The 27,622-nt window shown below is 41.7% G+C and overlaps 1 protein-coding gene across 1 annotated transcript in view; it reads left to right on the top strand.

The window, feature by feature from the left end:
- eIF2Bepsilon (eukaryotic translation initiation factor 2B subunit epsilon) overlaps window positions 1–27,622 on the top strand; it is a 102,285-nt gene that overhangs the window by 6,994 nt on the left and 67,669 nt on the right. The window contains exons 2-6 of the mRNA XM_068379141.1: window positions 1,370–1,500; window positions 12,805–12,990; window positions 16,180–16,354; window positions 24,440–24,681; window positions 27,113–27,238. Coding sequence (XP_068235242.1) covers window positions 1,370–1,500; window positions 12,805–12,990; window positions 16,180–16,354; window positions 24,440–24,681; window positions 27,113–27,238 — 860 coding nt within the window. The remainder of the gene's footprint in view (window positions 1–1,369; window positions 1,501–12,804; window positions 12,991–16,179; window positions 16,355–24,439; window positions 24,682–27,112; window positions 27,239–27,622) is intronic.

Genomic DNA, 27,622 nt, shown 5'->3' with positions numbered 1-27,622 from the left:
TACTCCGTGGCGCAGATACTGTAAGTGGGCATGTGGAAGCGTCAATCGACTTTCACGGGCCACTACCTGCAAAGTCGTAACCCACAGGAACATGGAGACCTTTTCCATCGGTCCTGTGGTGGTCACACAGGTAGCAGAGGTTTGAGGGCTGAAGTTACCCAGGTTAGTCTGGGGTGAATGAGAAAGAATGACTGGCTTCTTTCTTCCTCTCACCTTCTCCCCTCTGGGGAAAACAACCTCAGCATAGGTGACCTCACCTTTCTGCAGTTAAGACTCATTTTCCTTGTGTCTCCTAAGTATAGAATAATACTCTATGTCCCCAATACCTTTTTGAGGGAGGGTGTAGAGTAAGTCTTAAGAACAATAGGTTTTGTACTCGAGTTCCTATATTAAAGACAAACCACACTGTTAGTTCCACTCACACATAAGCTTCTGCAGGCCGCTATCAGTGCATTACCTAATATCAGCACTTGATTTTAGCGAGGGTAGGGTTCCTTCTACCATCGATCTTAGAACAAAATAGAGAGGACCCCGGGTCATGACCAAGGCCAGTTGGTGAGGACTTCCTCCCTCCTAAGAGTAAGTCGCCCCTATAAATAGCGGAGGGTTTGTATTTATGCCGGAATAAATAAAAAATTTGGAAGTAATTTGTACTTTTCCTAATATACTGTACAAACCTGGAGCTATTTATACAAATTCCCCCGAGAAGTCCTGCTATAAAGCAAAGTGGTTACTCAGCCGAGAGGTGTGAGTGAACGGGGTAGCCAGTCTACCCCACCCGTTAACTAGCGGATGGGCTAGTTATCCCTCACTAAAATTATCATTGCTTGTTTTTCAGCTAAGCTGAAGGAATACCCCTATAAATAGCTCCTGGTTTGTATACTGGGAAAAATACAAATTACTTTCAAATTTGTTATATTAATTTTGAAAATTGGGATTTGTTTTAAATACAGTAACTTAATTTTGGAACATTAACCCATTACTGTACTTTACAAAAATTTGCATCTCTCCATTCACCTCTTAATTGCAACTGGTTCAGGCTTCAGTATTCAGGAAATTAAGATTTTTAATCAATAACGGCAGTTAGTGAATCAGATATATGCAATACTTAGACTATGGAAATTAAGACTCCTCCTCTCATGTGAGGTCTCTTGAGGTTACTACTATGCAGGTCAGGCTCCCATAAGTAATGGGTTTGTATGGGAAAAATAAGGTAAATTTTAAAGAATATAGTATTGTAAACAGACATTTGTGGACGGACACATCTGAGGCCTTTGTATTGCAGTGGACTAGTAATACCTGATGATAATGCTGATGACTGTAATATAGTTTTCAGAAAATCATTTTTAGGTTTGCTGAAATTTTTCAGGTGTTGACTCCGCTGGTTAATGCACCACTACTGGACTACTCTCTTGATTGGTTAGAACGTAGTGGTATTGATGAAGTAATTGTTTATTGCCGTGCACAACCCCATTCTGATATGATAAGACAGCATTGCAAGTAAGTTTCTGTAGGTGCTTGCATGGATAGATCAATTAAACTGAACTTAATATTAATAGCCAAGCAGTGATGTCAATTGCTGATAAATTAGGATTATAAGCAATGAGAAAATTCAAATTTCAAGTTTAGTATCCTATTACTGTACAGTTTTGAGTGTTTTATTTAACTTTCTTATTATCACTGCTATAGTTTAATCATTTTATTAAACTGACCTTAATATTAATAGCCAAGGAGTGATGTCAATTGCTGATAAATTAGGATTATAAGCAATGAGAAAATTCAAATTTCAAGTTTAGTATCCTATTACTGTACAGTTTTGTGTGTTTTATTTAACTTTCTTATTATCACTGCTATAGTTTAATCATTTTAGGTTCAATACTATTAATGAAGCTTTATATTGTTACATTTATTGAAAAATGTGGACATGATGCTGCTGATGTTTAAATCTACTTGTGAGGCATTATTTGATTGAAATAGAATTGATAATTTTTTCCCCCAAAGAATTATCTTATGAATTTAAACTACTGTAAAGTGTACTGATATTAAGTTTAGTGGTAGAAGTTTTGGACTTCTCTGTTAAGTATTATCTTTGTACATTGATTTGAGGATTCCTAACCAGATACATTCTTCTCAATTCTGTCATCAGTCATATAATTACTTCATAGTTTTACACCATGCATGTTGTAGTACAGTCCATGCTAAGATAACAGAGTGGCTCAAGAATTAGTTATTCATCATTTTACTAAAAATGTTTTTTGCTCCCACGAAGAATATTATTTTGGTACTCAATTAACTGGTGGTTGTGGCTTTACTCCTTAACCCTTTTAGCACAATTGGATGTATTCTATGTCTGGATATTTTTACTTCCTTAAGCACTATAGGACGTATTTTGCATCCTGTTGTTGCGAGAAGGAAGGGTGCGGGATATCTCTTCCATGTACGTGATACCTTTTCAGTCTTTAGTTTAATTGGTGCCTGATGACAACCTTCCTGGTGAGTCTTCTGCCCTTAGTTACATTCCTTGTTCATTTCTTGAGACAGAATGCTTGTATTTTTAGGGAAATAATAGATCTCAGGAGCAGCCTGCTGAAACTTAAAATTATGTAAGGGATAAGGGGACTCGGGATTCTTTTGCCATGAAGGTTCTGGACCTTTACCAAAGGAAGCAGAGAATCTTCAGTCATAGTGTTCCTTTGTGTAAGTTCTTGCTTTAATTTTTGATCACAATGAACTGGGTTTGGCAACCATGGGCTGACTTCATCACTGATCATCACTTTGGTGTCCCTCAAGGAATGTTCTAATTCAGTTCTATCCCCTCAAAGACAGGATTGCTCACGCTGGTTTTCCATGACCACTGTTTCCCATTGGATTGACCATGCGATCGGGAATGAGATATCGGGAACAGCGGTTGCCAACCGTTTTTTCCGTGAAATGATTTTGTGGTCTGCCGAAAAATTGGGACTGTGTTTCAACTTTTTCCAGCACCTAATACTAACCCCTTTGCTGTTTACTATGGGTACTGTATATATTTTAGTGAAAGCTGAAAACTAGCCATAAAACTTTTAGTGTGGTATAACTGCCGGCCAATGGTTCGTGTGGATAGTGGAGGGGTAGACCAGCCACCCTGCCCGCTCACACACTTTTTATTTTGGCTTGGTAGGTACTGCTGTCACTCTCTACCATTAACTTTCATTCCATTTGATTAACTGGTAGTAATTCTGTATTTTCTTCCTTTTTGCAGGAATGCTTGCGTGTCTTTAAGTTCCCTTACAATGTGGATTGGTCCTAGAATGGAAAGGCACCCTTTTGGCCAAGGAAACAGATCCTCACGTCCTTTGTCCTGTGTGTAGAGGCCATCTTTGTTTGCAGGAGTCTCTTGGTGATGAGTGTCAGGATTGGTCATCCTCCCAATGAGTGTGGTTCGGGTGACGGAAGAAATCTAAATGTAATTCTTCTCCTTTGGGGTCTTCCTTGAAGGCGAAAACGTCCCAGCTTCTTACTACAGCGTCTCGTTCCCTTCCCATTCACTGTTTGCTTGGTCACCTTCGGAGGACAATAGAGTAAAACTGGTGGCCGTATGACCCCCGGACAACTTTTAAGTTCAGAGGACTCCATCGCTTCCCGTAGCAAAGCGGGACCGCTCTCGGTCTCAGCAGTCTCTTGCTGCTAACACTGTGCTCCAGCTTTGTCCTTCTGGGGATATAGTATTCCCCTTCAAAGGAACAGTTTTTGGAAGTTCTAAAGCAAGAGACAGCAGGACCGCACACCTGCCTCCCCAAGAGTTGACTACGGTCTTCCTCCGCGAGACTTTGCATTAGGTGACCCGCCGTAGGTTCTCGTGTCCCTAGCACTCAAAGTGGTACCTGGACCTTCTGCTACCGCTGCTCACTGAGATTCTGAGGGATTTATCCCCTTATACGATCTTCTACATCAACCACACACACGAAGATCTACCAGAAGGCAGTTGCATCCCTACAACTTCACACCTGGAGGTTATCCAGCATCTCCTGACAAAGAGAAGATTTTCGCGGCCATTGGAAAAACGGATGTATAGATACCTTAGGAGGTCCTTTATCACAGTTATCAGGCAAAGTGGGCAATCTTTTGTGGTTGGTGTCATACATGGGGTGTCTCTCCAATCGTAGTCACTTTATCCCTTATTACTAAGTTTTAAGACCTGCAACACAGATAAGTTCCTTTTGAACATCAGGAACGTGCCTATACCTGTGACGTCACAAGGTCTGGATTATCTTCCTTGGTGATGGGGGGAAGGATTGAGATCACAGTCAATGCCCCCTGTGGCCGCGGGGGCATAAAAACAATTAGAATAGCTTCAACGTTATCCCTGGGTGTCGTAAGAGGTGACTAAAAGGGACGGGTCGAGGCGGCTGGGAACCCCCTCTCCTGTATCTACATCTTGTGAGACATCGACAAAGAGATGGAGCTGGGGGGAGAGTGACTGCTCCCCGCACTCTAGTTTTGGGGTGTTTGAATGTGCGTGGATGTAGTACGATAGAGAGTAAAAGATGTTAAATTGGAAGTATGTTTAGGAATAGAAGGATGGATGTATTGGCCTTGTGTGAGACGAAGATAAAAGGAAAGGGTGAAGTGATGTTTGGTGAAATGTCTGGTAAGAGTGTCTGGGATTGAAAGGGGAAGAGCAAGAGAGGGTGTGGCTTTATTGCTGAGTGAATGGATGACAGGTAAAGTAGTGGAATGGAATGAGATATCATCTAGGTTAATGTGGGTAAGGATTAGGTTGGGTAGGGAATGTTGGGCGTTTGTCAGTGTGTATGGGCCAGGTAGTGAGAAAAGTGAAGAAGAGCGGAATGAGTTCTGGAATGAATTAACTAGGTGTGTAGAAGGACTGGGTAGAAGGAATTATGTAGTTGTCATGGGTGACTTAAATGCTAGAGTGGGCGCTGGAGAGTTAGAAGGTGTCATTGGGAAGTATGGCTTACCAGGTGAAAATGAGAGTGGTGAGAGACTGGTAGATATGTGTGTTGAGCAAGAGATGGTGATAAGTAATAGCTTTTTCAAAAAGAAAGATAAAAATAAGTATATATGGGTAAGAGTGGCAAATGGAAGAGTAGTAGAAAGGGCATTAATGGATTATGTGTTGATAACTAAAAGAATGTTTGGAAGATTGAAAGACGTGCACGTGTTTAGGGGTATGGCTAACGGTATGTCTGATCATTTTTTGGTGGAAGGAAAATTAGTTGTAGCAAAAGAGTGGGGGAATAGAGTAAGTGGATGTAAAAGGGAGCTAGTGAGGGTTGAAGAGCTAATAAAACCGGGGGTAAAAAGTAAATATCAGGAAAGGTTGAAAATGACATATGACGAAGTGAAAGTAAGAGAAACTGGCGATTTAGAGGAGGAGTGGAAGTTAGTAAAAGAAAATTTTGTTGGGATTGCAAGTGATGTGTGTGGCAAAAAGGTTGTTGGAGGCAGCATGAGGGAGGGCAGTGAATGGTGGAATGAAGGAGTGAAGGTAAAAGTGGAAGAGAAAAAGAGGGCTTTTGAAGAATGGCTGCAGAGTAATAGTATAGAGAAGTATGAAAAATATAAAGAGAAAAATGTGGAAGTAAAGCGCAAGGTACGTGAGGCAAAGAGGGCAGCTGACCTGAGGTGGGGTCAGGGATTGGGTCATTCATATGAAGAGAATAAGAAGAAATTTTGGAAAGAAGTGAAGAGAGTAAGGAAGGCTGGCTCAAGAATTGAAGAGACAGTGAAAGATGGAAATGGAAGGTTGTTAAAAGGAGAGGAGGCAAGGAAAAGGTGGGCGGAATATTTTGAAAGTTTACTGAATGTTGAGGATAATAGGGAGGCAGATATAATTGCTGTTGCAGGTGTTGAGGTGCCAATGATGGGAGATGAGAATGAGAGAGAGATTACAATAGATGAAGTGAGGAGAGCACTAGATGAAACGAGAATAGGAAAAGCGTCTGGTATGGATGTTTTGAGAGCTGAGATGTTGAAGGAAGGGGGTGTAACTGTACTTGAATGGTTGGTGAGATTGTTTAATATGTATTTTGTGTTGTCAATGGTACCAGTAGATTGGGTTTGTGCATGTATTGTACCACTATATAAGGGTAAAGGAGATGTGCATGAGTGTTATAATTCAAGAGGTATTAGTTTAGTGTTGTAATTCAAGAGGTATTAGTTTAGTGTTGTAATTCAAGAGGTATTAGTTTATGTTAAGTGTAGTTGGAAAAGTGTATGGTAGAGTAATGATTAATAGGATCAAGGATAAAACAGAGAATGCAATCTTAGAAATACAGGGTGGTTTTAGAAGAGGTAGGGGTTGTATGAATCAGATTTTTACAGTAAGGCAGATATGCAAGAAATATTTAGCAAAAGGTAAGGAGGTGTATGTTGTGTTTATGGATCTGGAGAAAGTGTATGATAGAGTTGATAGGGAAGCAATGTGGAATGTGATGAGGTTATATGGAGTTGGTGGAAGGTTGTTGCAAGTAGTGAAAAGTTTCTACAAAGGTAGTAAAGCATGTGTTAGGATAGGAAATGAAGTGAGTGATTGGTTTCCGGTGAGAGTGGGGCTGAGACAGGGATGTGTGATGTCGCCATTGTTGTTTAACTTCTATATTGATGGAGTGGTGAGAGAGGTGAATGCTCGAGTGCTTGGACGAGGATTAAAACTGGTAGGCGAGAATGACCATGAATGGGAGGTAAATCAGTTGTTGTATGCGGATGAAACTGTACTGGTTGGAGACACAGAAGAGAAGCTTGGCCGATTAGTGACAGAATTTGGAAGAGTGTGTGAGAGAAGGAAGTTGAGAGTTAATGTGGGTAAGAGTAAGGTTATGAGATGTACGAGAAGGGAAGGTGGTGCAAGGTTGAATGTCATGTTGAATGGAGAGTTACTTGAGGAAGTGGATCAGTTTAAGTACTTTGGGTCTGTTGTTGCAGCAAATGGTGGAGTGGAAGCAGATGTACGTCAGAGAGTGAATGAAGGTTGCAAAGTGTTGGGGTCAGTTAAGGGAGTAGTAAAAAATAGAGGGTTGGGCATGAATGTAAAGAGAGTTCTATATGAGAAAGTGATTGTACCAACTATGATGTATGGATCGGAGTTGTGGGGAATGAAAGTGATGGAGAGACAGAAATTGAATGTGTTTGAGATGAAGTGTCTAAGGAGTATGGCTGGTGTATCTCGAGTAGATAGGGTTAGGAACGAAGTGGTGAGAGTGAGAATGGGTGTAAGAAATGAGTTAGCAGCTAGAGTGGATATGAATGTGTTGAGGTGGTTTGGCCATGTTGAGAGAATGGAAAATGGCTGTCTGCTAAAGAAGGTGATGAATGCAAGAGTTGATGGGAGAAGTACAAGAGGAAGGCCAAGGTTTGGGTGGATGGATGGAGTGAAGGAAGCTCTGGGTGATAGGAGGATAGATGTGAGAGAGGCAAGAGAGCGTGCTAGAAATAGGAATGAATGGCGAGCGATTGTGACGCAGTTCCGGTAGGCACTGCTGCTTCTTCTGATGTCTTAGATGACCGCGGAGGTAGCAGCAGTAGGGGATTCAGCATTATGAAGCTTCATCTGTGGTGGATAACGGGGGAGGGTCGGCTGTGGCACCCTAGCAGTACCAGCTGAAATCGGTTGAGTCCCTTGTTAGGCTGGGAGGGACGTAGAGAGTAGAGGTCCCCTTTTTTGTTTTTGTTTCATTTGTTGATGTCGGCTACCCCCCAAAATTGGGGGAAGTGCCTTGGTATATGTATGTATGTACTAAGTTTTTGTTGTACCTCCAAAAGGAAAAACCCTGCTCAGTCTTCCCCTTAAGCCACATCTTTAGCCTGGAAGTGGTTAGTTTTTCCTCTTTGGCAGAATTATCTGTTTTCATACAGAGTTTTGATTTATCTTTCTCTCATCTGTAAGTGAGACCCCTCCTTGGAACATGGTCAAAGTCCTACATTCCCTGAAAGGAACTAATATGAACCGTTGAGTCGAGTGTCAGATTGTGACTTCACCCTTAAGACTGTTTTCCTCCTTGCCCTGTCCTCTGCAAAGAGGGTCAGCTAGTTGCATAGTCCCCTACGACATCGCTCACTCAAGGGGATGGGGCAAGTTACTCTCAGCTTCGTCCCTGAATTTAAGGCTAAGACTTGAAATCTGGCTGTAGCGGACTCTAGATTCTGGCCCTTCGAAATAATGAGCCTACGGGAAGTAACCGATGACACTGATCAACTATTACTGAGTCCTATGAGGGCACCAAGGCTCTATCTCAGGCGAACCATAAGAGCTCTCTCACACAACAATCAGCTGCCTGTCAGCACGGTCAGGGTCAAGAGGAAGATCACTAAGAATGCAATTTTCTCCTAAATTTGGCAGGTCATTGACTGTGATCTCAATCCTTCCCCCCATCACCAAGGAAGATAATCCAGACCTTGTGACGTCACAGGTATAGGCACGTTCCTGATGTTCAAAAGGAACTTATCTGTGTTGCAGGTCTTACAAGCGGGCACATGGAAGCGTCAGATGACCTTTCCGCTCACAACATGCAAAACGTGACACCCAGGTCCTTAGCCACATTTTCTCTTCGCCCTGTGGGGGCCGCCCAGCAAGTGGTCTAGCTGCATTAGCTTCTCACTGGACAATTAGCAGTTGGTCGAGGGCAGGGGTTATGGTTTTAGTCTGAGGTGAATGTAAAGGAGTGACTGGCCTTTTCTTTTCTTTATCTTTCCCTCTCTTGGGATACAGTATTCAAGGCCCTGCTAGTTGGTTCCCATCGACTGCAAGTTGCCTGAATATTTCTCCGTTCATATACGAATATATTCTGTCATTCCCGATCTCCTAGTGGGACGGAGTTGGGTTGCATAGTAATAACAAACCTGAGGTTTTACATAATCCTGGATATGGTCACAGAGTGGTTCCTTACTCTTACCATTATTGTATGGGCTGTCGACCTCTCTGGTACTGTATTATCAAACCAACAAGTTCACAAACTGTCAGGATACACATCCTAAGCTTCCCTAAGCTCAGATGTGACAATCCTGGGGCAAAGTTTTCTGCCAGTTGAAAGGATTTCCATGTAAAAAAACAAAGGTTTGTGTTTGTATCAAGAAATGACAGATTTGTAAGTAATTTGTATTTTTCCTAACCTCACAAACCTGAAGTTCTTTACACATACTTGTCTTACCATGACCTTCCTTCAGTAAGTCCTATGTGCAGTCAAAAGTTGTTGAGGCAGTGACAGTAGGTGGACTGTGTTTCCCACCTTGCATCCCATGCTAACTCCCTCCCCCCCATTACTGCTAGGAGGTTGGTTCCCAGCTCGCTCAAAGTTTTTATGGCCAGAACACCAGCTTGTACTAAATTCAACTCCTACATAAAGAACTTTAGTTTAGTATAGCTAGGAAAAGTACAAATTACTTTCAAATTCGTCATTTTTCGTATCTATACAAACCTGAATCCTTTTGAGGTTCAAGTTCACACCACAACCATCCCTCTCAGTCCTGGATCCAAGGTCAGAAATGCTGAACTTTTGATAGGTTAGGGTCAGGGCATTTTGCCTGTGCTTACCACCTGTCGTTAACTACCTCATTGATTTCAATGGCTGTTCCGACTCACGTTGAAAACATATTTCCTATTCAAAGGCTCAGGTTTGTATAGTTAGGAAAAATACAAATTACTTTTAAAATATTTTATTTTCATTACTGTACTTGCTTAAAATATTAAGTAAATCTATGATTTACATCACAGAGGGTCATAAGTACACTGACCACTGGTAAATCTACTTTCAACAAATTATTTTCAGGTCTTAGGTAATAAAGAGCTTTCTGTTCCATTGAAGCGCTTCATTCACAGACCTTTTCTAGGACCACAGTAATTATTATTATTAAAAAGGGAGGAGATTAACCAGCCCAATGAACTTGGCTCTTACAGAGCTGACCCAAATAAATTCAGGAAGGAAAACAGTATCATATATATCTAATTAAAGTAATAGAAAAAATTCATTAGAGGTAAATTGTATAGCAAATATGTTTTATTTTTATTATAACTATGCTTCTCAAAAATGTTGTAAAAACTTTTTCCAAAGCTTTATTTTGGATCTTTTAATTTTGATTTTTTTCTTATGATCTGGTCGATGTACTGTGCAATGCATGAAGAGGTGACTAGGTAACGTTTATGTTTTTGGTAATTTTCTGTAGTTTTTCCTTTCATTTGCTTCATGTACAGTATTGTAGTTACTCTGTAAGCGTACAGTATGTCCATTTTGTTTTTAGTATGCAGTTGACCTAATATGCAGAGTATCTGATATATCATCTTTGATAAAAATTTCAGATTATATCTTCTCATAAAAGTATGAATCAATCTGTTAAAAAACCTTTACTTTGACAATCTTAGCAGAGAGAACATTAGCCCTTTTCTTGCAGTTTGAAAAACTGCATTCTCCCCTGAAAAAGTATGAATATTTTAAGACCATGGAAGGATTATTGAAAGTACTGTTTGTTCCGTAACTGGAATACAAACCACGCTATTTAATAGGGGTATTACTTTCGGCGTAGCTGAAATGACGAGCCATTAATTGTTAACGAGGGTTTACTACCCACACTGCTAGTTAGCGGGGGTAGGGGAGGGTAGACTATGACAGTCAGAAGGGATTGTTTTCCCGCCAGGCCGTTACAGGCTGTTCTTTTACCTCCCCGTAAGTTTTCACAAATAACGAGTTTTATTAATTCCATGTTTTTGGTAAATTCTGGTATTCAAAGAAAGTTTATAATAACATATTTAACTTATGCTGAGTGTAATTTATCCTAATTTGTGTTAAAATATGTGAAAAATTACAAAATTACAAAGCGTGCATCTGAAAATAAGCTGCTGTCATTGACTTCGGCGGATTGTGTTTTTGAATTTAGACTTACCATGACGATACTTTATATATTTATTCTTTCCCATTTTTCATTGACAAAACATATCTGATGGAGAAATATAGGTTAGTAAATAAGTTTTGATTCACATTACTTGGTAATTATTTGTGAATAATGAAGGTGTTCGGACAAAAATACTTCTGACCAATCAGGTATCAGGAACCTTTCCGAGCTAAAAGGGGTGCCCCCAAATATGCACCGCTAAAAAAATAGATCATAGGCACAAGTTGTTTTGTGGTTGAATCCCGGATAAGATTCTTATGGAGTACTGGAATTTTAATATTTATCTCATATTTTAGGGGGGATTTCTATAACTATCCCTTACTATTTAACACTAGGCCTACCCACCATTTGGTTAAAGTGGGGATGACACAAATGTGTGGGAATGCTAATTGTATTTGATTTTAATACTTCTCCAACATTCATGCAATCGAGCTCTCCTAGCCTATTGGAAACATCCCTGCCTGACTAGGGTTTGAGTTCCACTCATACCTGTTAGTTTTTTTAGTGTCTGCAACTTCCTCATCCTTGTGAGCTAACGATGTGGGGTTTGGTGGAGCCTATAGGTCTACCATGTTCTTGCTGAGTCATCTGCAACCATTGCCTGGCCCTTCCTGGTTCTAGCTTGGTGGAGAGGGGCCTTGGGCACTTACTATATATATATATATATATATATATATATATATATATATATATATATATATATATATATATATATATATATATATATATATATATATATATATATATATATATATATATATATATATATATATATATATATATATATATATATATATATACACATATATATGTCAGTCTCTAGGGCATTGTCCTGTTTGCTAGGAGACTGTCTCTTACCTCTGTCATTCATGAGTAGCCTTTAAACCCACATTTAGTTGGTACAAAGTAATAGTAAGGATTTCCAGGCTGTTTCCCTTGGTTAGAATCTCTAGTACAGTAGTAGTAGAAGTTGTGGTATATTTGGATATACATTAAAACTATTCATACAAATCCTCTAATTTTTTAATTACCGTACTCAACCAAAGATATACTTTCAAAGCCTATGAGACAATGTTGGGTAAGTACTGAAATAAATTTTATTTTGAAAATCTTGATACTTTTTTATATTCATGCGAGTATATTACTTCAGTATAGCACTGTATCAAGTTATGAAATTAAATCATAGAATTTGCTAATATTAGTAGTAAAACACATACTGTACTATACTTTAGCTTCAAGTGGAAAGTTAAGACATTAATAGAGTGATTCTATGGTCATATGTAGTAAAGACTTTCTGTACTTCAATTTTTTTTCTATGTAATTCCTATACATAAAACCTCAATGAATTACGTACTGTTTGTTAAGCTAAATTTCTTCAGCAATTTTACATTGAGGCATTACCACTAAGTTGATATTATGGAATACTTATGAGAGTTATAAAAGTTTTTAAGAATGCTTGTTGTTATTTTCCCTTGTACAAAATTTTTCTGTTTTACATAACAGTAACCTTGTAACTTGATAGTCCTTAACTCATCAAAATTCTTATCAAGTTCAGTATTATGGTGGTTTTTGCTAGTGTAGCTGATGTAATTTGATAGTAAGTCTTCTAAACTGAAAGATGAATGTAAATGTTATGATTTTGGCTAGAATTAGTATGGAATTACTATTAGCTGTTAGATTTCTTTAATGTAAGAGCATAAGCTGTGCTGGCAATGATGTCTTTGTGACAGAAGGCTGAACCTAAAGAATCTGAAGTTGGACAATATAGGTTTAGAAATATGCTGATAAATTTTAATAATGCTATTTGCCAACTAATTTAATGTTTAGAATATATCTTGTATGCGAGTACCCAGTATATCATGCATCAAGTTAAGATTACATCTTGTAATTTCTTTCGTTTACTGTTATTTCATATTTTAGAGGATTTACAACACGCCGAGCTGAACGTGGCATGAATGTTGTAGTTGTTGCATCCGAAGACTGTCACTCTATGGGAGATGCTATGCGAGATCTCTATGAGAAGTCTCTGCTCAAAGATGATTTCATCCTCATTTATGGAGATACTGTAGCAAATATTGACCTGCAGGCTCTTATGACAAAACATAGGTGAGTACATTGTTGCATAACATTTGTGATCAATGGTGATTCGGGGAGTTTTGATATTAAAATATGAAAATGGCTCTCAACATTAGCCTAAGCTTTATTGATCTGCAATGCTTGTAAGTGATTGAATCCTATACATAAAAATTGAATTGGTACCCAAGACTAGTTTATAATTTTTTAATAACCTTTTGCCACCATAAAAAAGATTGTGATACTTTACAAGGATAAACTGAGCGTGAAAGCTTGAGTATTGCATGTCAGTGCAGAAATAATGTGCTCTTTGTTTTACTACATAACCAACATTAGAATGCCCTGAGTGCAGCAGTCGCTGGTCTTACAGACAAAAGAGGAGTGTTAGCATTACAGTACTGTAAAGTACAGTACTGTACAGAACTACTAACTTGTGAACGGACCTTTTTTCTCCCAGCGCTAGAGCTCTGAGAGTCATGTTACCCTCGTCGAGTTCTTTTGCTTTGTCAACCTCTTCTGAAACCTTCTCTACTTGGATCATGTTCATACATTTCACTATGTCCCAAAATATCTCTGGTATCACTGCTCCTTTCCTGTTTTAAAAGGTAATCCACATCTATATCTTGTAACATTTCCTCATCATCAAGCCCTCACCGTCGCAATGACGTTGCTCTACCAGACAACGTGCTGTGTTCGTATCCAGCCCTGACTAAATCTGACCAACGACCAATGTTTGCCAAGTGCTCACACACATTCTGACTTGTGTTCTAGGGTTGCCAGTTGGTATATTAAATCATATTGTTGCCAAACACACCTAAAAATCAAAATTTTTCACTTCATGGTGATGGTTCATAAGCAAGGCATACACGTAAATCTACGCACACCGCAAACCACTTGTGCACCTGTGTGCTACGTAAATACACGCATGCCGTGAAGTAAGGGTTAAGTAGAAATCCCAAGGCTGTTTTAGTTTACCTCAGAATTACCTAAAACACTAATTCTTTCAGTATACTGTACTGTATATTTTTTCTTCTTTTTCACTCCAGTTTTTTCTTTAGGTGATCATTTATTAGATTGTGTCTTTACAGATGGTTATTTTTTTTCTTGCTTTTATCCCTTGATGTTGTGCTTTTAGCTTCTGGTCTTCAAGTTTATTTTGTTAAGAACAGTATTTACTGTTTTTAGAACAGTTCTTCTTGTGCTGCAAATTACTTAGCAATAGGTTCTGTAATTTTTAGAGCATTGCATTGGAATTTCTCATGTTTTTGGTGTCTGTTGATTAGGTTTAGTGTTCAGTTTTACAGTAATCATTTTATGAATGGTTACCTATTTAATGATTGTAATGTTGGCTATATCTAATACATTATAAGCTTGTTAATGTTACATTTATTTTTCTTTTATGATTCTATTGGTAGTTTGTTTTGTATTGTGTAGGAAGGGTAATAACACTAAAGCCATTTCTTACATCTTTGTATTCTCCTCCTCCTCCTCCTCCTCATTTTTTTTATCTTATTATTATTATTATTATTGTTGTTGTTGTTGTTATTATTATTATTATTATTATTATTATTATTATTATTATTATTATTATTATTATTATTATTATTATTATTATAGGTCAAACTGCCTAATGTCCTTAAAGTTTTTCCCTTGGAAGTACATCTGTAAACCAGGAAATTCCCCCACTTATCAACAAGGGACAACATCTGCATTGCTCACCTCTCTACCTCTTCTTCCTCTAAGACCCCTCCTGGACTGATTTTGGGAGAGGCCAGAACAGTTGAAGTAGAGTCTACTCCCTTCTGGACGAAGAAGCTTCTGCTGATCATATCTGGGATTTGGAGAAGGCCGGAAGCTTTCTCAAACCAGAGACTACTGACATGACCAGTCCCTAGGCTTGGCCAAGGTCTCTGTCAAAAGACCAGAGCCCGTAAAGGATGAAGCACATCAAAATCCTGAGTGATAGATGTGACCAAAAGGTGCTACTGTGATCAGCCATCAGTTGGTTGAGAGTGAAGTGAAGTCAGACCTATTGTCTTTAGTTTTGGTAGTCCACATATTTGAAAATATCATTTTGGTATTAGTAAACAAGACTACAAATCCAAAATTACTAGAGATCACAACAATAATATACAATGAATTATCGTGATATGGAAGAACAATTTTCTTATATCCAGAAAGAGAGCATCTGTAGCCTAATGGAATACATGCACTTTTCCCTCCTGAGGGGGTGGCCTTTCAGTAATGTCATATGTTGTCCTGAGAACTTCATTACAAGTTATATTGCAGAGCACCTTTCTTGAAGATTGCATTTGCTTAGAAGCAACCTCTTCATCATCTTAGTAAGGGAGAGGATGGGTTGGTGTCTTGCCAAAAATTTTCCTGTCGTGCCTGGTTTGATGCTGGCAACTTCATCTCCCTGATGGAAAGGTAGACTTTCTGGGTCGTATCATTCACTTCCTTTTAAGGCACTACTGACCGAGGCCCTAACAGCTTGCACATCCCTATGGATGGATGGCTGTAATTAGATTAATTGAGTTACCTTCCTTGCTCCTGTATGGGACTAGGCAACTTGACATGTCTGGGAAAAAAAAGAACCTTCTGCTTTGATTCAAGATGACTTACTCTTATCAATGAATGAGTTTTTGTTTTAAAGAATGAAAATTTTCTATAGGCTTATGCGTAGAAAAAAATAAGGAATTTTGAAAATTATATGTATTTTTTAACTATGCTAAATCTAAATCCTTTAGATTAGATTTCCCACCTCAGCCACCATTCATAGTCCTAGGCCTAAGGACAAAAGTGGCTATTCTGAGACAGGCAGTTGTTATATTATTAGCAATGCAGCTTTCACTGAAGCTTATGTAAAATACTTTAATGGTATTTCACGGTGATTGGAAATTGATAGTAATGATTACATTTTACTGAGATTTTTCTTTGTTCTTTATATACTACATTTGTATACAGTACTGTTTTAATATTCATTGTGAAATGTTTAGATAACTTGTGTTTTTTTTCCAAAAATTATTGATTGTAGCTGAATTATATTTCCCTCTACTGGTTTTGATGGAAAGCATCCTAGTCACATAGCCATGGCTCCATGGTTAACTCTATTTTGAGATACATTTTTCTAGAAAGATTATTTGAATAATTTTTTATTCACGGTACCATACTTTATTTAATTTTCACAAAAAATATCATACAGTATTTTTTTATTTTCAGAGAACGCCGTTCTGCTGATAAGAAATTCATAATGACACTGCTTTACATGAATAAGACTGGTGAATATATTGGGGATGATGAGAGTACAGCAACACTCATTGCCAATGCAGCAACTGGAAAAGTTCTCCATCATGTTCGTCGCAGTTCTTCAAAGTCAAAGCTCCCAATTCCGGCAGTAAGTAAAGCATCTTTTTATCAAATAATGATATGCATGGAAGCTGTCAAAATCATTTTTTATTTTCTCTTTGAGGTTGAAATGTCCTAAAACAGTTTTTCATTTTTCTGTAGATTGTGATAAAGTAGCCGCAACCTGAAGAATGATTTGAGCTTTTTCAAGTAATTAATCTGACTAACAAGTACTGTAAATCAAATTCAAGTTCATGAAAGTAATGATTCCAATTTATTCATATTGCCAGTTGGCTATCTGCAGTAACAAATAGATCTATCATTTGGATTCTCCATTCCTTCCAAATGTCCATTCAGATGAATGCATCGTGGGACTACTCTTTTGGGAGGATCTGGTTCCTCCAGCTTAGTGTGATGGTCATCTCTTATTCAACCTATTTGCAGATATACCCTGCCATTTGACACAAATCTTCTGAGTGGTTTCCTTTCAGGTTCTTGATGTATTCTATGGAGGCGCATCATTTGCCATGGCCCTGATTATTCAATCACGTAAGGAGGTCTCAAAGGCTTGTGGACCTAGCTACCCAACCCTGAGCTTTAACATGAGGATATTTCGATTGTTGCTGTACTTCCAAAAGGCTGCCTGCTTGTGGGTCCAACATATAAATACACTAGTCCTGTTTAGAGTGATCTATAATTATCAGGATCTCTTAGTCTCCTTGCATAATGGACACTGTTTGGCATTGCTTTCAGCTTCCAGCTTCTTGATGACTTTAGATTGAAAGGACCAAATCCTGAATATAATAAAAGGGATCAGCTTCTTTTGGGAGACCAGATGTTATATTGCCTTGGGCCATGTTGTCTTTAAAATGGATGAAGAGTGGACTTAAGCCTTTTGATCCTCTCCTGAGGGATCTGCCTTACACTGTATGGTGTTAATCTCCATTCCCATGTATGTAGTTCTGGGTAGATGGTGTCTTGTCCAATATGCTCATGTTGATCTGCAAGCCCAGTCTATGGCATAGGTCTAGCAAAATCACCAGATTCGTGGCCAATAAAGGGTGTGAGAACAAAAAGATCAGTCATCCATGTACTGACAGAAGCATTTCTTCATGTTGCTGTTGCAAGAATGAAACACAGGACCCTAAACTAAAAGATGTTTTCCCCCTAGAAAACGTACAGGCTTTTTAGTAATGAGAGGTATATGAGAACTTGAAATTAAGTGTCCTGCAGATCTGGAGGAGTTAGGAAGTTGCCCTTTGATGGAGTGTTCTCACCAAGTCACGGTGTAAACCACCAAAGGCTTGACAAAGCAATACTTAGGGCCAAGATTAATAGTTGTCGAGGTATAGGTATTGAAGGGCTAGTCACACAAGACCATTATTGTACTAATCCTCCTATTATTTTTTTTTTTTTCAACCAAGCTGTGCTTTCAAAGCTTATAGAACAATAAATGTTGGTTACTATTTATTACAATAATTTTTATTTGTTCCAACACAAATACTTACCTCGAACTACTTTCTTAGGAGTTACCTGTAATCTCCTCTCTATCGACCAGAGTTTTGTGTAGTATACCCTACGCCCGTTTTCTATGGAGGGCTAACCCGGGAGTAAGAGAACGTGCCCCGAGGGTAGACCTGAGCTAGGTCGGCGTCAGCTTGGGTCCCGTTAGCCAGTAAGTTCTCTGGTCGCGTCGTGATACCATCACGCCACTCTCGTCTCTTACGACCCTTTGTGTCCCGACTCGTGTGTCCCGTGTGGTTACCGCGTGGTATCTCTGTGCTTATCCCTTGTGTTCTTGCGTGTTCACTGCCCTTCCTTGTGCTTCCCAAGTGTATTCCTTGTTGATTCCCTTCGTTCCTGTGCCTTGTGGTTGTGTGCGATGGAGCAGATCCGCCGTTGTCCTGGGCCTAGAGCCGGAAAGTCGTGTGGAGCGTTCCTTTCCAAGCCCGAAGTAGACCCTCATTCCCTTTGCTCTTCCTGTAGGGGCAGAGTGTGTTCGCCATCGAATACGTGCATTGAGTGTGTTAGCTGGAGTGAGATCCAGTGGGAGCGTTACGGCACTAAGAAGAAGAAGTCATCGAAACGTTCGCCCAGGAAATCTAGCATCTCTTCGCCGTTACCGTCACCCAGTGGACGGTCCGACGGGCTTCTGTGTCGCCTTCCCCTACCTAGAGTAGGGGACGAGGTAAGTCCGTTGCGGGGAAAGAGCCGAGGGCCCTTCCCCAGGAGTCTAATGTGTTTGAAGTGGGGGTTGCTGGGTCTTCTCAGGCTAGTGGGGAGCCTGGTAGTGCTGTGTCTGGGAGTTCTGGAGACTCTGCCCTTGTGCTTGGGGGGCACGTTTCCTCCGACGACCCCTTGTGGTGTAGTAATGTTGTGCCTGTTTCTTCACCCGTTTCGTGGGCCTGTGTTTCAGGTTCTTCAGCGGCTGGTGATGCCCAGGGAAAGTTGGACTCCACGGTAAGTGAGCCCTTCGGGTGGAGGCTCCCTAAAACGCCAGGTAGGTCCCGAGTGCGGATGGAAGAGGGCCTGGATACCTGGTTCCCTAGTGTAGTGCGCCCAACCTCTTTTCCAGCTCCTCTGACGGCGGTTCCAGAGTCCTTTCTACAACCCTCGACCTCTGGTACGCAGCAGGTCGCGAAGCCCTCCGTAGCCCCCACTCCTGCCCGTCGTTCGGTTGGTACAGTTTCGTCGGGTTCTTCAGATGGTGGTGCTTCGTTCTCTTCAGAAGAAGAAGCGAGGAGGAGACATCGGCGATGGAGGGAGCGGTCCAGGAGCAGGCGTTCCCGCTCAAGATCCCGTTCGAGGTTCAGTAGAAAACGGTCCCGGTCTCCACGGAGGAAGTACAGGAGGAGTAGGTCCCCCGATGGTGATTGGGTCTTCGTTCCCCGTAAGACTGAGTTGCAGCGTTCCCCTGACCGGCAGTCCAGGGATTTCTCGCCGCGAAGGCCATCCTCCAGACGCAGATATGACCCTCGCATGGAGAAATGCGAGAAGGCCGCTTCAGGCAGGCGTAAGTCCGCGAAGATTCCGGCTCACCCCGTCCAGCGGGGGGAACCGTACTTCCGTACGGGCAGCCAGGCCGAATCAGCACAGCTGGTTTGGTCCTCGGACTTAGAGGAACGGTTCCCTCCGTCGGGTCAGCCCACGGGATCCGCGTCCTCGTCCCCCAGAGAGAATACACGAACGGTAGTCCTCGCTGGCACGGCGATGCCAGTTCTGACCCCCGAACCTGGTGCGGAGGTTCCCGCCGGGGCGGACCGGTACCACTGCAGGGGAGTGCCTGTTGTTCCAGAACCGAAGCGCCCGGTGGGAGTGCCCGGTGACCAGGCTCCTCGGGATCAGGCGGAAGGTACTGCTGACGGTAGAGAAGGTTCCCCGACCGAGGACTCGGCGTATCGGAAGGTAATAGGCCTGATTCGAAGGCATCATCGGATTGAGGAACCGGTCCCAACAGACGAGGACTACTGTAGGTCCAGCCTGACCCGCTTGATGCAGGCACCCGTCCAACAGAAAACCTCCCTGGCCCTGCCTGTGGCCCGAGATCTCGTCCTGGGACGGGCTCATGTTGATAGAGTTGTGGCAGGCAATGCCGAAGCTCCCAAAACACAGAGCTCCTCGAAGTTGCTCCAAGGACTCAAGACACAGAGTAGGTTCTATGTGCCAGAGGGACAACGACCGGGAGCCTGCAAAGTGGAGCCTGCCCTTGACGTTCTGGGACAGGGGGCCTCGGAGGACAGAGCCTCCTCAGCCCCGATTTGCTTTTCGCAGTCGGAGGCTGCGATGATGGAGGAGATGTCGAAAGACTTGGTGCACATCTCCTCTTGGTTGGACTGGTGGGCTTCCACGCTGGTAGGTGTTCAAGCCACATATGACTTAACAGACCTGGAGCAACAAAACCTCCTGAGGGAGCTTATCATCTCCGGGGGCAAGACCCTGAAGTTCCTTACTTATCAGTCCCTTGCCCTTTCAGCGAACTGGGTTCTTCGCAAAAGGGACACTATTCTGGCGAAGCCTTCTCGGAAGGTCCCAGACAGGGAGGCGAGGGCCATGAGGAGCCTTCCTGTGTGGGGTGACTCCTTGTTCCCCTTGAAACAGCTAGAGGAGATTATGGAGACGGTGGCTAAACGAAAGGAAGTGAACGCTCCCAGGCCTCAACCGGTAAGGAGGCCCTCCTACAAGAGGTCAGCATCAGACGGGCCCTCTACTTCTCAGGCGCCTCCTAACCTGACGAGGAGAGAAGCCCCTTCTTCCTCGTGGGCTTCAGCGCCACAGCCCCCCCGTAGGGGAGCTCCAGTAGCGTCTGCCTCGTTTAGAACAGGGTATTCTGCCTCCAGGAGAGGCCGTTCAGGCTGCTCCTCCAGGAGGAGGTAGAGTGGGAGTTGGGGGATGCCTCAGACGACATTGGCAAGCATGGAAGGCTCACGGAGCGGAACCCTGGACAGTATCCGTACTGAAGGAGGGGTACAGGCTACCGTTCTTAACGGAACCCCCACCTTTGATTCCGGCCAGCCTGTCGGAGTGGCTGGCACCCAAGGACCCGTTGAAGAGGGCGGCCCTTCAAGAAGAGGTGTCCACGATGTTGGAGAAGGGCGCCATGGAGGAGGTCCTGCGCCCAGGACCAGGTTTCTACAGCCGACTATTCCTGGTAGAAAAGGTGGAGACCGGTGATAGACCTGTCAACTTTCAACAAGTTTGTGCGCAAGACAGATTTCAAAATGGCCACTCCGAAGTCGGTCTTGCTGTCCTTGAGGGAGAAAGACTACATGATGACCATAGACCTCAAGGACGCATACTTCCAAATCCCGGTCCACCCCTCAAGCCGGAAGTTTCTCCGGGTGAAATGGGGTACCCAGATCCTGCAATTCAAGACCCTCTGCTTCGGGTTGTCGACAGCTCCCCAGGTATTCACGAGAGTCTTCATGACAGTCTTGGTGTGGGCTCACGAGCGAGGTATTCGCCTCATCCGGTACCTGGACGACTGGTTGCTTCTTTCCTCCTCAGAGGACGTTTTGAAGGAGCAGGGTGTAAAACTTCTCCAATTTTGCAAGGGTCTGGGTATCAGGATCAACCCAGAAAAATCGAACCTATCTCCCTCCACCAAGATGACCTATTTGGGGATGACACTGGATTCCCGACTAGTGAAAGCTTTCCCGTCGGAGGAGAGGATAAGCAATCTGATGAAGATCCTTCTCCCTTTCCTTTCGGGGCAACCCAGGAGGGCGAAGGACTGGCAAAGGCTAATAGGTCATCTGGTGTCATTGGAGATACTGGTTCCCCAGGGGAGACTCAGGCTCAGGGCCGTCCAATGGAACCTGAAGAACTTCTGGAACCAACTGGACTCGCCCCAGAAATTAATTCCAGTTCTGCCAAACACAATACCCTTCCCGGAATGGTGGCATTGCCGGTCGAACACGTTCAAGGGGATTCCCTTCGCGACTGAGCCTCCCGCGATGCTCCTATTCACAGACGCCTCCAACCAGGGATGGGGAGCCCATCTCCTCAACGAGACGGCGAGAGGAACCTGGATGGACGCGGAGAAAGGACTACACATCAATATCCTAGAGTTGACGGCTGTCCAAAAAGCTTGCCTGCACTTCATCGATCTACTAAGGGGCAACACCGTGGCGTTGATGTGCGACAACGCCACAGTAGTAGCATACATAAAGAAGCAAGGAGGCCTAAAATCAAGGGAGTTGTGCGATCTCGCCCTAGAGATCCTGGATTGGGCGGAGGCGAACCAGATAGTGTTATTGGCAAGGTTCATCCCCGGGAAGAAGAACGTCCTAGCCGACGGTCTCAGCAGGATGGGTCAGATAGTAGGAACAGAGTGGTCCCTCCTCCCAGAAGTAGCCAGGCTCATCATTCAATGGTTGGGTTCCCCGGTGATGGACCTCTTTGTAACCAAGACCCTGTCCCAGACCCAAAGGCAGCCTTGGAGGATGCCTTTCAGCACAAATGGGACAACCTAGATGTGTACGCTTTTCCCCCCCTTCACGTTGATCAGGCAAGTGCTCAACAGAGTAAGGGCTGCCCGGAACTTAAGGATGACTTTGGTAGCGCCCTGGTGGCCGGAGAGAGAGTGGTTCGCAGACCTAAAAAACCTGGCAAGCCATCCTCCATGGCCACTCCCCGACAGGCCAGATCTTCTACAACAGCCACACTTTCTCAGGTTCCACGACAACCCACAGTCTCTACGCCTTCACGCCTGGAGACTATCGAGCGCCTCCTGAGGAAGGAAGGATATTCGTCAGGAACGGCTAAGAAGATGTCACGATACCTGAGAAGGTCGTCGGCAGCGGTCTACCAAGCGAAATGGGCCTCTTTCATGAAGTGGTGCGCTTCGAAGAGCATCAAACCCCTCAAAGCCTTAGTCCCAGATATCGCAGACTTTCTAGTATATCTCAGAGACGAGGTAGGGATGTCAATCCCAGCTATAAAAGGAGTAGGAGCAGCCTTGGTTCAAGTCTTCCTTCTGAAGGGCATCGACCTGGGCTCCTCTAGACACATCTCTATGCTTATCAGGAGTTTTGAACAGCCCTGCTCCCCTCAAACTGTTAGGGTGCCTCAGTGGGACTTGGCTAGGGTTCTGAAGATGTTAAGTAGCCCCCCGTTCGAACCAATGAAGGATATTGTAGACAGGGATCTCACTCTCAAGACGGTCTTTTTGTTGGCCTTGGCCTCTGCGAAAAGGGTAGGTGAGATCCATGGGCTGTCTTATGACTTCTCTCATTCGAAGGGGTGGAGAGAAATCTCCCTTAAGTTCGTCCCTTCATTCGTGGCGAAAACCCAGAACCCAGCAGTCTGGGATCCTAAATTCGAGGGGTTCTCTCTGCCAGCTATTCCTAGGACTGGGAATCCAGAGGATTTGAGGTTATGCCCTGTCCGTGCCATTAGGAAATACCTTGAGAGGACTGCACATCTCCGGCCGGGCATCAAGAGCCTTTTCGTCTCCACAGGTGTTACAAAGAAGCAGGTATCGAAGAATACCATATCCTTTTGGTTGAGACAAGTTATTGCCAGGCCCTACAAGGAGGAGGGACTGGCCGTGCCAGGTACTCCTAAGCCCCATGACATCAGAGGACTGAGCACTTCCTTAGCCTTTGAGAAGAACATGGCAGTGGGCCAGATCCTTCGGGCGGGCACCTGGTCGAACCAGTCGACCTTTACTGCCCATTACCTCAAGGATTACTCAAGAAGGTCTTTAGACGGGTTCTCCATTGGGACAGTCATCTCCGCGCTCCAAGTGATTTAACGATGAAGCCCCAGGCACAATCGTGGATAGCAAAACCAGGAGACACAGGTTCGTTCCTTTTCACCCTAATCCCTGTTTCCTATCCCTATCTGAGATAACCACACTTATGTAACCAATGAAGAACATGTCTCTGCAACTTTGTTACTGGACTCGGCATCAGAAGATTTTTCAAAGGGTGAGTACTTAGACACTAACGTGAGCTCTTTGTGTAGTTTACCCTACTGTTCGTTTCCCAGTTTTTTAGAACCTAGTTCATATCTAGGCTACTTGGCGTCCGCTTTATTGGGTCTGAAGGTCAGGAAGCCACTCCCACCTCCTAAAGTGTAAGTCTCCTAAGAAAGTAGTTCGAGGTAAGTATTTGTGTTGGAACAAATCAAAAATTTTAAGTAATTTTTATTTTTCCTAACATACTAACTGAGAACTACTTTCGGGTAATGGCCCTCCCTTCCTTCCCCGAGTGCCTTTCTGCCCTTGCAGGGACTTGTTGCATCATCCGAGGAACTTACTGGCTAACGGGACCCAAGCTGACGCCGACCTAGCTCAGGTCTACCCTTGGGGCACGTTCTCTTACTCCCGGGTTAGCCCTCCATAGAAAATGGGCGTAGGGTATACTTCACAAAACTCTGGTCGGGAGAGAGATTACAGGTAACTCCTAAGAAAGTAGTTCTCGGTAAGTATGTTAGGAAAAATAGAAATTACTTAAAAATTTTTATGTTTATTAGTTTTTGCTTGTTTTTTTAGAGCAAACATGAACACATACATTATTGTTGATTTTCCTCATTATTTGTCAGAACACATTATTTTGTATATCTTTTTATAGCCTATAATTTTTTACCCCTATCTAATTTTTTAACTACTCCCTTTCCATTGTAATTGTAGGAGTTGCTGAAGAATTGCAGTCAGCTACGTGTATTTCCAGCTGTGTCTGACCCAGGTATTGCTGTTTGTTCAGAGGTTGTACCATCATTATTCCTGGATAATTTTGACTATGGAACCCGTGACAGTCTCATTCGTGGCGTAATAGAACAGGAAGAACTTTTGGATTATGCAATTGCCTGTGAAGTATTAGATTCGGGTTATGCAACTCGAGCAACTTCCCTTCCATTATATGAGAAAGTAAGGTAAGAAACTGGCCACAGTATAGGGCTTTTCATATTCTACATTGGGGGAAGTGCCTTGGTATATGTATGTATGTATAATGGTATTCTATTGATTCTCCATTTTGTGTTACAGTATATGGTTTTAATTACCCTCCTGATTTAATGAAATGTTATAAACATTTGAATTATTCCTTTGAAATTATCATTTCACTATTATTATTGTTTTTGCCTCCACCAATGAATAATGATTTTTGGTTTGTTCATCTATCTATTAGCAAAAATAGGAGACAAATTTTGATGAATAGACCTCAAGATGCTATTAAAATTAGAGATACTGTATTTGTAAATTCAGACTTACTAGCAGGAAAGATATTTTTAATCATAGAATTCTCCTTCTAGTTGTAACTGTGTGTTCAATTACTCACTTTAAACCCATTAATCATAAATTGCCATACTTCTATGCAACGACTTCGTAGTCTCACCAACCTGTCCCATTCGTGAATGCAAAGGAACTCTTTGCTAGTAACCAAACCACCTGCAAATTGCCTTCTTGTTAGTCATTCTTATATTTTACTCAGCTATGTTCACACCTATTCCTTGTTCTCTCAGGATTCAGCCTTATTACATTTTGTATTTCCTCCCATTCATTTGCATCATATTATTCATACCGTAAAACCTTGGTTTGTGAGTAACTCGAGATACAAGCAAATCTGTATACGAGCATAGAGCTTCAAATCGGTTTACAAGTGTGGTATTGGTCTGCGAGCAAAATTTTCCCTTTGTGTGAACATTTTTTGTGGACTGAGTATGGTATTAATAAGACTAGCACGCAATGTACAGAAAACAATTGCGCTGTACCCATACACCACTCAAGTAGTGTTCACGTGATTTTTATGCCATTATCTTTCACCTTAGCTCTGACAAAGAGAGAGAGAGAGAGAGTGTGTGTGTGTTTTTTTTGCATGTTTAAAAACTCAAACTCTATTTTAGTTTGTCAAATAAGATAAAATGGCTAAAGCTTTAAACAAAAGTACTTGTTTAAATAACCAAAAAGTTATGATTAGCTTAGCAGTAATACCTAAGTCACACAATTGAACATTATTTTATGTTGAATAAAAAGCACTGTAAGAAAAACTGAACCTTATATATCCAGTAAGATAATAGAGTCATACCCCCCAGCCTATGTTGTTATTTCTTTTCAATAGACCCGATTTTATCCCTGAAAAGTTATTTATACATCCCTTGTAAATGAAAAGGTATGTGAGAGAGAGACCAACCGCACTTTTTAGCTATGTAATATTAAACATTGCTAGCTACTGTATCTTGGTTCAGACATTTGGATACAGTACACACTCATACACACATACACTGGCCTCTCTCAAATTAGATGATGAAAATTTAGTTTTTGGAAAAATAGTTAATAATGTGCGTGCAATAGCTGGGGAAGGGTAGCGTCTTGTGGCTGTGTCATTTCTCATGCTAGCATGATTGCGTATGTACATGCCACTGAGATTGTACTTATGGATGGCTGTATAGAGGTGATCTTGTAAGTGAAGTTTCCAAGTTTGGTGCAATGATAAAGGGTTGTAACACCATGTAATGATCACTGTGAATGCAATAATATCTTTGCTAATGCAAAGGGGATCATTTGTAAGTTCTGATTCTTGGTCTAGCAACTCCTCAACATTTGAAGGGAAGGTTTTTTTTTTTTCAGATATACTAAATTTTCTCAAATATAATTGAATTGATTTTCACTACGAAATCCATTAATAAAATAGCACTTAATAGAATTTTTTCTAGATTCCATTGATGCTCTTCTCAGTTACAGCTTCCCTGATGGTTTTCACATTCTAGATACACTTATAAATGTTATACTGTACTGTTATTAAATAAAAGATGTGTGCTGTACCAAGCATGTCTTAACTTAGTCAAGTAATGTGGCTCCAGCTTCTGTTGGCATTAGGCGACAGGTTCTGCTGCACAGTTGTGGCAGCGCCAGGTGGTTGGGGCCAAAATGTTGTAATGCATGTTTATGGTCGTAAGGTAAAAGAATTGAAAAGTTGTAATTTTCATAGGTTGTAAGTCAATGACTCATTATATACAGTAGGGTTGATTAAAGAAAATGGCAATAGGATGATGCATGATGAAAGCTATGGAGAAATTTAGTTCAGTATGCAGTACACTTAGCAGAACCATGTTGCCAAAAGTAAGAGTTTAAAAAACTGAGAAGAGGCAATTTCCTATTCCTATTTATGTGAAGAAGGTTTAGGTCTCTCTCTCTCTCTCTCTCTCTCTCTCTCTCTCTCTCTCTCTCTCTCTCTCTCTCTCTCTCTCTCTCTCTCTCTCTCGTGAATTTCTTGTAGGTACTGAAATATCAAATTATGTTTTCATTTATATAACTATTACTATTGAATGCATGATAGCAGTTTCATCTAGTTCTTTGTTCTTGCAGCAACGAAGTTATTCGTCGCCAGGCTCACCCTTTAGTACCAGAAGTAAGCCTAACTAGTCATCGCATAAGATACCTCTATGATGACTTTACTAATAACTACTGCGAGGCCTCTGCAAAATTTCACAAGTTAGTAAACTCATGTTATATGTACCTAATATTTTCATTTGTGGGTTTCTGCCTCTTGTATTATTATATACTATATGCTTTCATCAGTATATATCCTTCATGAAAGGATTGGGTAGTACAGTATAAGGAATATTACAACACTACTGATTAAGAGGTAAGTATTTTCCACTTTATGTACAGTTTTCATGTGGGAGCTCCAAATTTTTCTTGGTCCACATTTAATGTCAAGAAATAGGAGTAATTATGAATTTCCTTATCCTTAATGCTGTACAGTTAAGTAATAAGTAATTTATAATTGAACATTTTGTTCCCTTGGCTGCACTATAGCATAATGTATAATGTCCCCTGTCACTAAAGTAAAACAATTTAATATTAAAGTCTTGA

The sequence above is a fragment of the Palaemon carinicauda genome, chromosome 8, assembly GCF_036898095.1.
Source record: "Palaemon carinicauda isolate YSFRI2023 chromosome 8, ASM3689809v2, whole genome shotgun sequence".
NCBI classification, from domain to species: domain Eukaryota; kingdom Metazoa; phylum Arthropoda; class Malacostraca; order Decapoda; family Palaemonidae; genus Palaemon; species Palaemon carinicauda.
This window is presented reverse-complemented; position numbering and strand designations above follow the sequence as displayed.